We start from the raw sequence: 16,224 nt of genomic DNA, 5'->3' as shown, positions 1-16,224 counted from the left end.
TTCATTCCTCACAGCCTCCTGTGTTTCCTTCTGAAGCCAAAGAACTCTCCTCCACTGTGGAAAGTGGATCTGGCACTCCACGGCAGGACAAGAGGCAACAGGCACAAACCCCAAATACAGGAAATTCCATTTAAATAGAGGAAAACATTTATTTTGAGGGTGATGGAACAGGCTGCCCATAGAGACTGGGGCACCATCATCCATAGAAACATTCACAACTCAATGAGATGTGACCCTGAATGTGCTTTGTGCAGTGGGAGTGGACCAGACAATCTCCTGAGGTCCCTTCCCACAAGCCACACAAAGAGTGTGTGCCCTCCTGTGGAAGTTGGGGCAGAGAGGGCTGTTCACAAACTTTAGCAGCTCTGTCTCTCTGGGCTGTTCTGGTGCCTGACCTACAGATATGTCTGACGCCCTCAGGGATCCTCATCTGCCAAGAGCCTGTGAAACAGCGGGGCTGACTGCAAAGGCATTTCCCCAGTCACTTTCCAAACTCTCCTGAGGGCAATTGTTACTGCTTTCATGCCCCTCCTCTCCATATCCCACACTGACTGGGACATGCAAAGCCCTCCTCAACTTCACAGCTTGGACTCTGTCTTGGCATCCAGGTGCAGGACCCCAAGGGAGGAAGGACTTGGGCATGTACCCTCTCTTCCAGGACCTGGTTTCCAAAGCACAAGCAGGTTAGGGTTGTGGAAGGAAGCATCAGCTCTGACTCCTCTTGCAAATCAGTTGGAGTGAACTTGCTGTTGGGAAGCTCATGGAAACAAAGTCCTCCCTAACAAGGCAACGTGGAAAGAGAGACCCAGGTATTGGCTTCTATGGGCTCTTTATTGATTCCCACTGACCTATTGCTGGCTTCAGTGAAAACTGCTAGTGCTGCACACCAAGCAGACTCAGACCCTTCATTCATATTTAATGAAAGGCAGAGTCTTCCTGGAGATCAAAAAGCTCTCTGCTTTTTACAAGGTTGATTCACACATGCTTTGATGGGAACTGCCCTTCAAAAAGCCACTCACCAGGTGAATAGGGAAGCCAGCCTGAGCTCTTAGCTAGCAATACAATAAGCCTCATCTGTATTCATGCAGCAAAATCTCTTCCCATTTGATGAGATCATGCAATTAACCTCTGCACAGCAGGCAAAGCTAAGACTGCTCAGGTATTACCCACGTGCTTTGTGCTCACCTCTGTGGTGTGTTGTGAGGTGAATTCAGCTTCATCAGCTGAGCCCCAGGGCTGTTGTGGGGGAGACATCAGAAACTTCAGCGCTGACTAATGGTCAAAACACCTGGTTTGGCTTCCCACCTCTGTACTGACAAACTGCAAAACTTTGGGGAAAACTTCTCCCGTGTGCCACCCACCTTTGTACAGCTTGCCTTCCTTGGTGACACACCCCACAGCCACCAATGCAGCCATGCTAGTGTCCAGTCAGATGTATCTTGATACTCATGTCAACAGCACAGTTGGTGCCTGGACTGCCTGCAACTATCTGGTTTATGGCCACTCGCAGTCCCTGTAATCCCCCATCTTTTGGCCAGCTTTAGGGAGCAATCTAGTACACCAAGGCTGCTTTGTGAACTGGGAATAGAGATGCAGGAGAACACTACCAACACCATCCATTTCTTTTGGATTTGTCCTGTAGGAGATAAGCCTGGCCTAACTACAAGCAATCACATGTCATTAGTGTTTGCCTCAGTTCTGGCAAGCTGGGGAGGAGTCTGTCTGGTCAGATCTATGTTGGCAAGTGTGCCCCCGGGTCTGCAGAGTTGACAGCAACAAGTTTTCACTGCACTATGCACTGGCGGCATGGGAAACACGTCCTTAGACACCTTAGCCTTGGGCCAAGGCATATAGCCAAATCCCAACCTCTCCTGCTGAATGGATGCACATTGCTGTCTCAGGTTGCCCTTGGTCTGCCCTTCCCAGAAGGATTCAAGTGATCTTTAGAGGAACAGGAGCTCCACTGCATCCTCAGCCTCCGGGTCTCCTGCTATCTGCTGACCTGATGGGCAGGAAGGGTTCTGCACAGTCCATGCCTACAGGTGATCTGGTACCTCTGGGAAACATAGAGGGAAACATATTCCTTTGGGGAATAGCAGCTGCCCTTGGGCCAGAGCAGTCACTGGCAGGATTTGCACATCCTTGTTGTGTTCCCAGTTCCTGCACATCCAGGATTCATCAAGGGGTTGGGGTTATACCCACAAGAGGTAGCTGCAAGAAAATCATTCCACCTCCATCACTGCCATTCAGAGCAAAGTGCACTCAAGCCCTTCAGAAATGATCATTGAAAGTGGTTGAAAAGAAGAAATCTGAGGGAAAAACATGAATCTCAGAGCCCTACTGGGCAGGGAGCATCTCCTGAGAAGGCAAAGGTACCCAGGGCTCAGATGCTTTCAGCAGGATCCACCTGCAGCCCTCTCTCCTTTCTGTGCCCTTTTTCTCCACTCCCAAAGCCAGGACAAGCACTATGTGACTCTGGGTGTTTCCAGACTATTTCAGCCAGGGTTTGAAGGATATTTTAGCAAGCCCTGAGGGCACAGGACTGTCAAAAACAGGGAGCTACAAGTGTCTGCCTGAAATGTGGATGTTTGCAAGGTGGAAAGGAGCCACTGACAGACCTCGGCAATACAGATACAGAGCATCAGGAGCTTTACATCTCCTTCCTCTGCTTTTCCTTTTCCCTTCACTCTGCGGAACAAAACAGAAGAGGTATTTCCCAGTGAAGCAGGTACAGAAGAGGGGGCTGGAAAATCTGCAAGGTGCTTGCATTAGATGTTGCTGAGGCAATGCAGGCATGGAGGGAGGGGGGAAGTTCTAGCATCTCACTTTTCCATGTGTGTCAGCACTGCAGACGTGGAGTGTTCCTTTCAGTCCTGGGAGGAGCACCCACCTCCTGCATTTGCAAACAGGTTCACAGAGGCCAATCAACCAATTCTACATGTACCCAGGGCACAGAGTGCTTTGGAGAGGACACAGCCAGGGTAACACTTGCACCCTCCAGCCAAGGGGACTGGTAGCTGGGAGACTGCAGAAATGGGGATGTGGGGAAGAAAAAACTCAGGTTTTGCAAACCAGAAAAAAAACAGGTCCCATAGGTCCAAAGAAGAGCAGGAGGAAACAAATTCTGAACTTTTGCAAGCAGCAAAATCATCAGAAAAAATTATTTTTAAGTATTAGGGCTGTAAGAGTGCATGAATGAAACAGTGAACTGCACAGAGACTTGGTGATGCCCATTTTTGAAGAGGAAATCTGAAAGAATGAAGTAAACTGAGGCCACAGATTGGACCTCAGTGGGAAGAGGAATCGAGGGAAGATGGACAAGTTTCGAATGATCTTTCAGTTCTTCCAGTCCAACCAGGAATCCTTCATGAACGGCATCTGTGGGATCATGGCCCTTGCCAGCACCCAGATGTACTCAGCCTTTGATTTCAACTGCCCCTGCCTGCCACACTACAACATGGCCTATGGGCTGGGCATCCTCCTGGTGCCCCCATTCATCCTGTTCCTGCTGGGCTTTGTGCTGAACAACAACATCTCCATGCTGGCAGAGGAGTGGAGGCGGCCGCAGGGCCAGCGAGGGAAGGACCCGGCTGTGCTGCGCTACATGTTCTGCTCCATGGCACAGCGGGCCATGATCGCCCCCGCCGTCTGGGTCTCGGTGACACTGCTGGATGGCAAGTGCATCACCTGTGCCTTCTGCACCTCCGTGCCCGTGGAGACCCTGGGCAATGCCAGCCACCCCCTCCTCTCCCAAGGGGAGGTACAGCGGGTCCTTGCCCAAATCCCCTGCAAGGAGATCTACAATGGACAGGAGCTCATTGCCAATGAAGTGGCTGTCAGGTACCTGCGCTGCATCTCACAGGTAAGAGGCATTGTGGCAGTGCCCTCACTGGTGGTTTGGGGTTTGGCACTGCCAGCCTTAGTTTCCCTTGATGGAATCTCCTTGTTGAAATCAAACCGCAGAAGGAGAGACTGGTGATTTCGCAGGGGTACAAGGTGTTCAGACTCAGCTCTGCAGAGTTATGCCTCCAGTGTGGTGCAGAGGCTGTAGCTGTAGGTTGTCCTTATAATTTGGTACCCTCTCCTGCCTGGGCAGCCTGGGGCTGCAGGGCAGTGACACACAGCCAAACCATATCCAGGGATTTATTCAGAGCAAGTTCAGAAGGGTCTGATGTGGATGTTACTCAGTAGCTGGCAGGCTTTTCCATTGCCTGCAGTTGCTCTTGCTTCTTATTATAACATGTGAAAGCAACAGGATGATAACCATCTATGCCACTTGCCTCTGCCACTTGCATGGGAATAGCCTGTGTGTGTTTATTAACCATCCCAGGGAACCACAAATGAAGATGTGCCACTAACTGCTTGTCCTGTGTTTAATTCCTCTCAAGCCCTCGGCTTCTGGTCGTGCTGGATGGTCTGACCTACCTGTCACTCATGTATTCCTGTTTAAAAGCAGCTCTTTTGCCTGATTTCTTTAGAGCAGACAGGGGTTGTTATCCCATTTAAGAGAAATGGAGCCACAGGGACTTCTCCAAAGACACAATGCAGATTTTCTTGGGTAGACCCCAATTACCAGCTGCTGGGAAACATTGGGAGCTACAAAACAAGAGGTCCCACCTAAACACCCCCATCTCAGGTGCTCTTTTAGGGGGATGCATTTACAGGGGGGTTCACCCTCACAAGCTCTGCCTGCACAGCCTGGCAGCAGCCTGAGCCAAGACTGATGGTGAACAAGACATACTGGTCCTGGCTGTGCCCTCATCTCACCCTTCCTGTCAGACCCCATTAACAGGGGAGCTGTCACTGCTGCTCGCTCACAGTAGATGTTACTGAGTCCAACAGCTTGGAAAAAGAGTTAGACAGCTGCATAAACACAGAGTATCTGGAACGATACTGCAAGTCAGAGGACACAGACTGTCCTAGACCCAAGTGAGGTGTGGTCGTATCGGAGGCAGGACCAAGGGCTGGACACAGGATTCAGCCTGGTGTTATTTATGGTCACTGCCTGCTGATGCTCTACGAGGTGAGAAGCAAGAGGTGCTGCCTATGTGGGTGCACTGAACAAAATTTCAGCATAGATGCACTGATGTGGTCTCCTCATCCAGCTTGCAGTGTAAACACAGCCAAATGTCAAACGGCCCAAAGGGGAGCCAGGTTTGTTCACAGCCCGGGGCTCCTGGTGGGAAGTGCCGGGCATGTGCTCTGCCTATCTCTGATGGGTCTGGTTCCCCCTCATCCCTGCAGGCCCTGGGCTGGTGCTTTGTGCTGCTGATGACCACGCTGGCTTTCTTGGTCAGATCCCTTCGGCCCTGCTTCAGCCAGGCCGCCTTCCTGAAGAGCAGATACTGGTCCCACTACATCGACATCGAGCGCAAGCTGTTCGACGAGACGTGTGCGGAGCATGCCAGGAGCTTTGCCAAGATCTGCATCCAGCAGTTCTTTGAGGGCATGAGCACGGACCTGGTGGCTGCTCGCTGCCACTTGCCCAGGAAAACCTCTGAGGATGCTGGGGAAGCTTCCAAGAAGCTCTTGGGCATCACTGACCGGGGCACCATGAACATGGCCCTGAAGAGCTGGCACAGATGCAAGCCCCCATTACACCTTCACCCACCTGCCCTCCCCAGTGGAAATGGCTGGGCAGGAGAAGGGCAGCCCCCCATGCACCCCTCAACACCCCGAAGGGAGACAGCTGCCTACTACAGCTTGGTGTGAGGGGTTGCAGGGCTATGTAGAGGCAGATTGCACTTCTGGGAGATGGGCTGCAGAGGGGACAGACAGGGCATTCAAGCCAGGCAGAGGCAAGGGCTGGCACCACAGCAGCTGCAGGGAAACAGGCACCCAAAGCCTCAATGGTGCTGGTGCCATCCCATCTCCTCTCACATCCAATCCTACAAGCATTGGTAATTCAGGCAATGAGTTTTGTGCCAAGCAGGACAGCTATGCAAGGTCATGATGGATGAGCCCTGAGGATGCTGAAGGGTGCAGTGTGGTAGTCAGATGTGCCGTGTGTCCCACACCACCAAGCACCAGGTTGGTGTTGTGGTGGTTGCCAAGAGAGACACGACCAGATGTGCAAAACTTCCTCTCTATTATGATGTGCTTGGCACTGAGAAGAGCATGTGGGTTTAGGCAGTATTAAAAATCCCCTGGTGGAGAAAAAAGCTGGGGGTGTCCCTTTCTCCTGCCAAGTCACGAAACCCTAAAAGTCTTCCCATTCTGCACATTCTTCCACATACTACATCCCCACAGACACACAGCTTCCAGGGCAAGAAAGGCTTTAAAATAAATTTGACCCAAGCAATGAGCTAGTGAAAGAATATCCCATATGCCACTACATGTGACAGGAACAGCATGATTAGTGTCATAGGGACTATTCAACAAGGAGTCCACAGAGATGGTCCTTGAAGGAAATGTCTAGACAAGGAGAACAGTTATCATTCAGCAGCGGAGGGGAGGGGGGGAAGGGAGTGGGCCAGGCCAAGATGCTGCCACAAATCTGCCTTAGGACGGTTTGTTCTTGTAATTTTTCTTGGATTCTTCCTTGACACAAAGACTGTTGTTAAAAACCACCTGGGTGTTTGTTTAAGGAGCCAAATAAATAATTAAGGCTTACTGTTCAAGCTCTGTGTGCTCAGACACAGGATTTATAAAAGCTGTTTACAAAAGCTGTTGGTGTTTCTTTACTTTGATGCAATGAAAAGGGCTGTGAGGGCCCCAGGCTAAGCCTGAGCTGCTGGGGGTGTGCAAGTGGGGGTGTTTTGCTCAGAGGAGAAGTCAGAAGGTACTGCCAAACCTACAATACAAGGTGGCCGCCCATTTCCACAGAAACTGGGGATGATGGGATGCAGGCCCTTGAGATGACTATGGAAATTTCGGCCCAGAAGAGCGTTTCCCAGTGGCCCTGATTTTATTGCCAATATGCAGAAGGAAAACCCCTTTTGAGGGATGAGTTTTACCTCTGCTGCATCCCTTCTAAAATGCTCATCCCCTTGAAATTTCTGCTGTGGTATTCTTGTTCAAACAACTTATTATGGCTGGCTGGTAACTGAGGTGACTGTCATTTGCATAAACCTTAATTATCAATGTGTAACTCCACAGTGGCTGTGGGGAGAGGAGAACAAAGGACCAAAATGACAAGGAAATTCTCCTGGCTAGTGTGAGAGTGCCTGAGCAAGCCCGTAGTCAAGGGCAGGCTGAATCTGGCTAACTCCCAGGAGAAAGGAGCGTGACACAGTTTTGTCATTAATCTTCACACCCAAACTTTAATTAAGACACCTGCACTGAAATTAATAGGCACAAAACCTGATTTACATAGGAAAGGAGATTAAAAGATAAAGGCGGTTTCCACTCCTATTGTTTGCAGTTCAGTGCTGTTCGTGGCTCACTGAGAAAGGCGCGCTCTGAGTCCCCAAGATGGTGAGGAGCACGGAGGGATGGCAGGCTCCATGGCACAGCCATTAAGGTACCAAAATAAAAAGTATGTATTTGCAAAGGGAAGTTTTTGGACTTTTAATTCAGATTTTTAGGATTAGAGCTCCGCCCCCATGCAGCAGCTTCAGCAGTTGCAGAGAGTCCTCATAGACCAGGCAGGTTGTCCTCTCTGTGCTGGATTTTGAGGATGTTGTTCACTGCCTTTGGAAGGAGTCCCTGGGGAACCTGACATGGCCCCCAGGACTTCAGCTGGGCTGTGGTCCCGGTGCTGAGCCTGTTTAGCAGCAGTGCCCTGAGTGTGGAGCAAGCCTCAGGGTCCCCATCAAGCCAGGGAGCCAGCTTCAGGCAAGCACGGAGGTGTGGGAGTGCCAAGGGGGTGCACCACACCCAAACAACTGGGAGCTGCAAAAACCCGCTTGAGGACCCCAGATCTGAGGGCAGGAAGGAGGACTTGGTCCAAAATCCCATCGGCTGAACTGCCAATGCTGGGCCGAGCCTAGATTTGCTCCAGGCAGAGGGGAACGTGGGTGTTGCTGAAGATTTGCCTGTGCTGAAGACATTCTCTGGGGAGGGCAGAGTTTAACCCTGGGGACAAGATGACAAGGAGGCTGGGGAAGGAGGACGGGGTCCTCCAGCCTCTGCAAAAGGCTGGGCAGAAGCTGGAGCTGAGGGACAGATGGCAGAGAAGAGGGAGCAACGCAAGGAGAAAGTGAGGTGTCCTTGGCTGCCTCACAGGCATCGCTCAAGCAGAGGAAGCAGCGAACAAAAAAGCTGCAGCTGCGCCGGGCAGGAATGCACCCTGCTCGCCAGACAGCAGGCTGTGCCCAGCCCTGCACACGTGGCCCCCAGCCCTGTTCAGCCCCCAGCCCGCTGCAGCAGCTCCACTGCTCAGTCCTGGGTACTGGGAAGCAAAACTTGGCCACCCCACAGAGCGTGATGGCAGGTTCATGCTTCTCTTGAAAACCCAGCCAGGCAAGTGCCTTCCCTCCTGTCTCAGCCAGCTCCCATGTACTAAAGCAGTAGTTTCTGCCCCTTCTCATGGGACCAAGGGATTCCCCCTGCCTGCTTAGGGTGGCTCCCACCAGCATGACTGCATCCCCTGGGGGCCATGGGGGCTGCATCCACTGCCCAGGCTGGGGGAAACCACCATTTCCCCTTTGCACCCCAGCAAGGCACCTCAATGCTCCCGTTCTCCAGGAAAACTTCAGGCCATCCCGGCCAGCCATTGCACAGCTGCATCACGGGTCTGAAAAAGCTTTTTCCAGTGACTCATTCTCTGCTTTTCATTTCCTTTTTTTTTTTTTTCATTTTAAAGGCACAACCTCAGCCTTGCACGCAGCAGAATCCAAGTGCCGCTCTTTGCCCCACCCAAGAACAACTTCCTCCCTCCTCCCAAAAGCCAAAAGCGGAGGGCACGTTTCAAACTAAATAAGGAAGCCTTAACAAACTCTTAAGGCTGTTTTCACCAGAGTTCATTTCACCCATCAGGCCGGCCTCAGCTGCATCCACCCTTCTGCACAGCCCCGTGCGCTGCTGGGAACCCACCACAGCCAGAGCCCGAGCAAAAACCACGTGAGGGGCTGAGAAGGCTCCAGAACTGGTTTCAACAACCTTTCAAGTAAGTGACTTAATTTTTTCTCGTTTTCATATGTTTTGGGGAAAGACTTTAACAGAGGCTGCTAAAAAATTATCTGCTGCAAACAACTTTTCCCCTCCCCTCCTACCCAACCCTCTTCCCAGACCATAACTACCAAGCAGAGGCAGGGTAACCCCCCCACCCCACCCCAAACGACATACTTTCCTTTGCCAGCTCCTCTGATTTTTGCCTTGCTGTTTGCCAGCCTCTGTCAGGAAGGTCACAGGTCTGTGTTTTTCAGGGTTGTTTGCGGGTAACTGATAACAGGGGCTTGAACTACAACAAGTTTGTGGGTTTAGCATCTGGCTGCAAACGTGATGTTCCGCCAAGTGCGGCAGCTGGAGATGGAGGCCTGGCTCCCCACCAAGTGGTGGCAGTTTTCAGCTTGTCTGTCTCCTTTGCAGATGGAGTTTTGTAAATGGAAAACTGGGAAGCTGCAGGAAGACATTAAGGGCTGTTTGCAGTTGAACTCAGTGTGATTTTAAAGGATTTGCCACGAGTTAGACAAAACAGAGGCCAAATTTCTGCCCCCGTTCCCCTCCGCTGCCCCATGGCAGAAGGGGGTAAACCAGGATTTGTCAGGGCAGCAGATGAACTGTGGCACAGTGATGTAAAGCACAGTGTATGAGAAAGCCTTGTACAAGAGATCATGTCTCTTCTGCACAGATATCCCTGAAGTCTTGTCCCTGCAGTTGGGGCTGGCCCAGGGAAGCCTTGCTCCGTGCGTACCAACTGGGAGATGCTAGCACTGGGACAGATTTCAGGGCAGCCTTGCTGTGGGTCAGGCTCCCTGGGAGCCTCGGATGTGTGCTAGTGCTACCAGCACTGCAATCTGCCAGAGACGGTTAGTGGGGTGCCCGGGTCCTTCCTGTCTCCAGTGAACCCTGGTGACAGCAGTTCCCCTAAGGCCAGCAGGTTTCATCATGTGGGTGAGGGTTCCCAGAGCTAGCAAGGTGCTTGAGGCTTCCTGAGATGAAACCCTGTGGGGATAGGGTGCAGACAGAAAGTCAACTAAGAACTTAATTAAATCTATCTTGCAAGTGGGCTGGAGGGATGGACATCGCTGCAGAGAGCATGGATACATTCCCCAATTATTTCCTTATGCTTCAAAAAAATCAGGGCACATACCCTTGGTCCTGAGTGCCTGCAGCCCAGTCAGTGGGGTATAACCAGTGTTGTGCTGGGGGAAGCTACAAAGGCAAAGGGCAGTGAAGCGCATCTGCCACTGAGGTGCTCAACTCAGGAGCTCAATTTAAGGGCAGCAGTTTTGACTCTGAGCTGGGACTGCAGGCCAGGACAAGGGAGTACGATTATGTCAGCCAGCTGTGGGAGAGGGGAAGATCATCCTGCCACACCTAATCCTAGCAAGAACTCCTACGTAATTGCTGTCTCAGCTCTATCGGCATTTGGTGTTTGTGTCCCGGGTCATCAAGATAAGCTCTTTTCCCAGGAAAGCTTGCAGCAACAGCCCCTAAGCATCCCCTCACCCTCTCAGTGGAGGCTGCTCCTGCCTGGGCCTCCCATACCACACCTCTCTGCACCCAAACCTGCTGGGCTGTCTCATAGCACCCCTTGCTGCCTCCCTCATATACCTTTGCCTATTAATTAAGTCATCAGGTCTAAAGAGGGAGGCAAAAGCCACACATGGCACCTTCAAGGCAGTGCGGCACCAGCACTCACGTGCCGCGTGCATCTGGGCTAGTGTGAGTCAGTGGCAGGGCTGGGGACACATCCTAGTGCCAGCGCTCTGGACCAGTTTTCCCAGTAACATGGTGTCCTCCTTCATTGTAGGTTCGGGAGATCATCAAGAGTCTGGCAGCGACGCTGACAATAATTGCCTCTGCGGGAGGTGACTAAAACCAAAGAGATGGAAAGACGACGACCATGCAAATGACAGGGACAGAAACAGATGTCCCACCTGTAACCTTTGCTGTAGCAATGCTTTTGGAGAGCTTAGTGGGAAACTAAAGTGTCAGAAGTTTCATATATTGCTTAGGCTGAATCCCTTTTCAGCCCCTTTTGAAGTATCTCTGGTATCAGCAATCAACTTCAGAGGCTGGGACACCAGGTAGGGGGAGGGGACATCAGTGAGGGTGTCTTGCTCCTGGAACACCGCCTTGCACGTCAACTGGCACAAGGCCTTTCTACCTCTCATTGGAGTGTTCCTCGGTGCTGGGAGGTGAGCCAGCACAGCCCCCCACAGCAGCACACACCTCCTCTCACCCCCGGGACGAGATGGCCGCCCTCATCGCTGAGAACTTCCGCTTCCTCTCCTTGTTCTTCAAGAGCAAAGACGTGATGATCTTCAATGGTTTGGTGGCCCTGGGCACAGTGGGGAGCGAGGAGCTCTTCTCAGTCGTTGCCTTCCACTGCCCCTGTTCCCCTGCCCGCAACTACATCTATGGGCTGGCTGCCATTGGTGTCCCAGCCCTGGCCCTCTTCCTCATTGGCGTCATCTGGAACAACCACACCTGGAACCTGGTGGCTGAGTGCCACAAGCGTGGTGTCAAGAACTTCTCTGCCGCTGCCACCTTCCTCCTCTTTGGCTCCATCATGGGCCGGGCAGCTGTGGCACCCGTCACCTGGTCGGTCATTTCACTGCTGAGAGGGGAAGCTTACATCTGTGCCCTCAGTGAGTTTGTCAAGCCATCCTCCCTGGACAAGTTTCCACCTGAGTACGGGGCTGAGGTGCTGGCCAGGTTCCCCTGCAGAGATGTACCGGCAAACCTCACCAAGTTCAGGGATGAGGTGACACGGAGGCTGAGATACGAGTCCCAGGTAGGCACGCCAGGGGAAAAGCCACATGGAGTGGGTAAGACCACCTTGCCATGTCCTAACGCAGCCTCTCTCTTCTCTCTCAGCTCTTTGGCTGGCTGCTCATTGGCATCGTTGCAGTCCTGGTTTTCCTCACCAAGTGCCTGAAGCACTGCTGCTCGCCACTGAGCTACCGGCAGGAGGCTTACTGGGCCCAGTACCGCTCCAATGAGGACAAGCTCTTCCGACGTACAGCTGAGGTCCACTCCAGGATCCTGGCAGCCAAGAATGTGAAGCACTTCTTTGGCTTCGTGGCACTGGACAAGGAGGAAAAGGAGCTGGTACAGGAGTTCCCGGTGGAGGGCGTCCAGCCAAGCCCCCAGTGGAATGCCATCACAGGCGTCTACATCTACCGGGAGAACAAGGGCTTCCCCCTCTACAGCCGGCTCCACAAATGGGCCAAAGGAGTGGAAGGGAATGGGCCAACGCCAGAAGGCCATGAACTGCTCTTTTTGGCTTCCTAAGACAGATGGGTGCTGGTAGCGGTTCCCCAGACTGCCTGGCAGGCCTTCCATACCATTGCACAGGGAGGGATTCACTGGGAACATTCCTCCCGGCAGGATTACTTCTCTCAGAAGGCAAACAGGGACCAACAGCCTCAAGGTAGAAAGCAACACACTGAACTGGGGAACCCCTCCCTCAGAGAACAGTCTCACTGCTGCTCCCAGAGACACGGGTGAGCAAAGAGAAGGTGCAGCCCCTAGCTCCAGGCTGCCAGTGCATCCCATCTGATGTTGCAGCAGAAGCCTTCAGGAGTGAGAGATGGGCACAACATTTCTCACTGTGACTCCTCCAGTCCCACTTGTCTCCCCCGTGGCAGAGTTAGCCCCAGCCATCCCGCACATCTACTTGTTTTATTGACATTGGTATCTTCTTACCGCAGTTGTGCAATGCCTGTTACACAGGCAGGCCCAGAGCAGTTTACAGACTTTACAGTACAGGGAAAAGAGGGAAACAGTAAATTCCTGTGGAAAGGGGGATGCAATATCACCTCAGAAGGAACAGATCAGTAATAGAGCCACACACCAAATAACTGAAAGACTAAGGCAGGAGGAATCACCAATATTCCTGGTATTCAGAAAAGCACTCTGTAATTATTAAGTTGAAATTTGGGTAGGACACCAACCTCCCTTTGTTCTTATTGAAGTGCCTAACAATTGCTAATGAGCCCAAATGGTCATCCCCATTTTATAAACCTGGGGGAGGCCATCAGCAGAATAGTTTTTGGGCAAGGTGGTGAGGTGGAGGCTGAGAGGAATCACTACAGTGAGCCACACCACTGTCTGCAGCTCACTGAATTTCTCATCCAACCATCGGATAAGTTGTCTTTTTTCGGGTTGCAAGTTGCAGGATGACCTCAACCAGAATTAGTTTTACATATATGTATATATAAACATATATATAGTGTATATACTACCTAACTGTAGTTAGTTAGTTGCATTAATGGAGCATCTTTCTTGGAGGGGAAGGGCGATGAGAAAGCTGCCAGCTAAAAAAGCACATTGCATACACCCATCTGCTGCACTGGGACTGCAGCCCTGGAACAACGAGGGAAAGAACAGGATGGGGAAGCAGCCCTCTCCCTACCCTTCTACCACTGAATTTTCTAAAACTCCTTCCACTGCCTTAAATGGTCCCTGTGAACAGAAGATCTCTTTTATGGACTTGGCCATACTCTGAGAAAGCAAAACCAGAAGGGTGTAAAATTACTGCCCTCACTATGACAGTGTGACTACGGCTTCAAGGCTGCTCTTCTGGCATTGCACAGTCCCTCTTCTCCCAAGGGTCAGCCCTCTGTACACAACACTGTTTCAAGAACTGGCAGGACAGTGAAATTTGTTTTTCCTAGTTGTACTGTTTCATTTTAGGTACGACTTCCTTTTACACTGTACCATCTACCAAAAAGCCTTAAGTTGTTAAAAAAACTGCTCAAACCCAGAGAACTCAGAGGAGCTTAGATACAAGAAGATTTGAAATAAATTATTAAATGAGTTATTTTTCATTGCCTTCTGAGTTGGTTTTTTTCCAGGGTGGCACAAAAGGCATAATTTAACATTCTCTTTGAACTGAAGAACTGGGAACTTATTTTTTCTTTCTATTAAACATTCAGATCCTCTCCTATCCAGATCATCCTAGAGTGTTTTCAAGTATTACCACATATTACAAGTTAGTAACAGCTTTTTAGTTATTCTTGCAGTGAGTAGCACAAATCTTGTACATCAGGATACACAATTGCAGCAAAGGAGAGAAAATTATTTAGAAACTTTTTTACAAGTATGGTGCCTTGCAAGAAACAGCTGGAGGGTATTCCCTGACATAAAGAGGCTGGAACAACCACTTAATGGGTGAGGCATGGCAGGATCCCTGTTCAGCTTCTCTACAGATTTGCTTTGCATTTGTGGGAAGGCTTGGCTCCCAGCCTCATCATCAACTAATCTGCAGAAATGATCAGATGGGAGTTAAATGAAATTGCATTAACTTGAGATGAAAGAGAATTCATTTGCATTTCTTCTCACTGGCCCTCGAGTGCGAACATGCAGACATGCACACCACCCCCACACAGCCAGCAGACACAAGGTAACTTGCTGGAACAAAGCAGTGTTCTTCTTACTTCCTTTATTTCCCTTGCTTTTCTCCTTGATAGTCCTAGTTGTTCCTTTGAACCACCTCCACTCTGGTTCCTTCTCTTTCCCTTTCCTCCTTTGAAGGAGCAAGACACGTAATGCTTGAGAATTGATTTTTATCCTAGGAATAAACCATTAGCACAAACCATCTTTTGCTCCGTTTACCTCCCTTCTCTTCTGCATTAAATCCAGGCACTTTCCTTGTGCTGAGATGGGCTAGAGGCTTGTCCACCTTGTCCGTTTTCCCTCCCTCTTGTTGGAGAGGCATGTTTGAGTGGAGAGCCGACAGTGAGGAAGCAAGCCACTACACTCAGAAATAATTGTTTGCAATTGTGGAGATTTGTTTTTTCTCTCCTTTGCCACCCTAAGCATGGCCCCCACTGAGGCAACCTTGGGCTTCTGCCCCTCATGGCCCCTCATCAGCACCCTCATGAATATCCCTGCTGTTCATGTCACTCATCTTCCCCCAGTGACAATGCTGAGGTGAGGAACATTAACCCACATGACTTTACACACTGGAACAAGCAGCCAGGCTAGGATTCTCACTGAAAAGCCAAGAGGGAGATTAAGCCACCTGTCTTCCTGGTGTGCCAGATCACACAGGCTGTAAGCTCACACCCTCTGCTTTTCCTCCAAAGACTGACAACTCATTGCAGAGCAGCCCAAAGGCTGCCAGGTAGAGCACACTTCCCAGCAGCAAGATGGGCTCAAACCAGGCTCCTCCAGTACAGAGAATTACATACAGGTCTTTCCCTGCCCACTGTAGAGACTATAATAGCTCCAGTAATGAAGAAGAAACAATACCTCAAAGGGATCTTGGTTTCTATTGCAACGCTTATTTATGTGTTCTATTATGCAACTAATTAAACCAAAAGAAACACCCACCATCATTGAAGTTGTGTTCTTTAAAAAAAAGCAGCAGCTGCTACTGGATGTTGCAGTCAGCTTCCTCCACTACAAGAGCATTAAGCAAAATACGAATATAGTACCCTGCACTCCCTAGGGGCAAGAAGTGAAATTACTTGTTTCTGGATCCCAACGGATTTGGGAATGAAATAAATGCTGACTCATTCAGCCTTGCCAACACTGGGCATTCACAGAGGAAGAGCTGGGTCCTGCAGAGCTCTGGTTGTGAGTTCAAAGCACCTACAATGAGTAAGACTCCTCAAGTTTGGTATTTTAAAGCTGGGAACCCACTCACTAGTGTCTATGCTGGGTAATCACACCTGTTTGCATACTCTGCTTCTCCCCTTGCCTTGAGCTTTTCCTCTGTAAAACGTGGATGATCACATCCACATCTTAGTGGAGAGTAACAAGAAGAGAATCATAAGGATATGGACCATAAGGCACTGACATCAGTGACAGAGCCTATGCAAGTAAGCAAGACACCTGGCTTTTTCCAAGCAGAAGGTTAGATTAGGATGACTTTTTTTCGGCACAAAACCCCCGCTTTTTTCTTTGACTTCAGTGATTTCTTTTAAGAGACAATGACTACTGAAAATCACAATTTTTTCTGTCATCAATCCCTGGCAGCTTGTTACAACAGATGGTTGCTCAGAGAGGTTGTGAAGTCTCCATTCTTGGGGAAATCAAAACCAAACAGGATGTGAACCTGAGCAACCTAGCCTAGCTGACCCCTGCTTTGAGGAAGAGTTTGAACCAGATATCTCCAGAAATCCCTTCAAACTTCAACTACGCCACAATCTTGTGCTGCTCTGA

The 16,224-nt window shown here is 50.5% G+C and overlaps 2 protein-coding genes across 2 annotated transcripts; both read left to right on the top strand.

Moving 5' to 3' along the window:
* The first annotated feature begins 3,313 nt into the window (after positions 1 to 3,313).
* CALHM1 (calcium homeostasis modulator 1) lies at positions 3,314 to 5,712 on the top strand. The gene is made up of 2 exons (XM_008934137.3): positions 3,314 to 3,862; positions 5,245 to 5,712. The coding sequence occupies exons 1-2, from the start codon at positions 3,314 to 3,316 to the stop codon at positions 5,710 to 5,712; spliced, it is 1,017 nt and encodes a 338-aa protein (XP_008932385.2).
* A 5,559-nt stretch (positions 5,713 to 11,271) lies between these two features.
* CALHM2 (calcium homeostasis modulator family member 2) lies at positions 11,272 to 13,053 on the top strand. The gene is made up of 2 exons (XM_008934071.3): positions 11,272 to 11,845; positions 11,929 to 13,053. Exons 1-2 carry the CDS (start codon positions 11,303 to 11,305, stop codon positions 12,343 to 12,345), a joined length of 960 nt encoding a protein of 319 aa, XP_008932319.2. The 5' UTR covers positions 11,272 to 11,302; the 3' UTR covers positions 12,346 to 13,053.
* The last annotated feature ends 3,171 nt before the right edge of the window (positions 13,054 to 16,224 follow it).

The sequence above is a fragment of the Manacus vitellinus genome, unplaced genomic scaffold (genome assembly GCF_001715985.3).
Source record: "Manacus vitellinus isolate BGI_N305 unplaced genomic scaffold, ASM171598v3 scaffold_15_pilon, whole genome shotgun sequence".
Taxonomy (NCBI): Eukaryota; Metazoa; Chordata; class Aves; order Passeriformes; family Pipridae; genus Manacus; species Manacus vitellinus.
The sequence above is the reverse complement of the archived record's forward strand: the minus strand, read 5'-3'. Positions and strand labels throughout refer to the sequence as shown.

What these genes read in the sequence shown, in the direction of transcription:
- CALHM2 (XM_008934071.3), top strand. Translation starts at nt 11,303, where the DNA reads ATGGCCGCCCTCATCGCTGAGAACTTCCGCTTCCTCTCCTTGTTCTTC. An exon ending in GGCTGAGATACGAGTCCCAG is followed by an intron (nt 11,846 to 11,928) that starts GTAGGCACGCCA and finishes CTTCTCTCTCAG; the next exon opens with CTCTTTGGCTGGCTGCTCAT.
- CALHM1 (XM_008934137.3), top strand. Translation starts at nt 3,314, where the DNA reads ATGGACAAGTTTCGAATGATCTTTCAGTTCTTCCAGTCCAACCAGGAA. An exon ending in ACCTGCGCTGCATCTCACAG is followed by an intron (nt 3,863 to 5,244) that starts GTAAGAGGCATT and finishes TCATCCCTGCAG; the next exon opens with GCCCTGGGCTGGTGCTTTGT.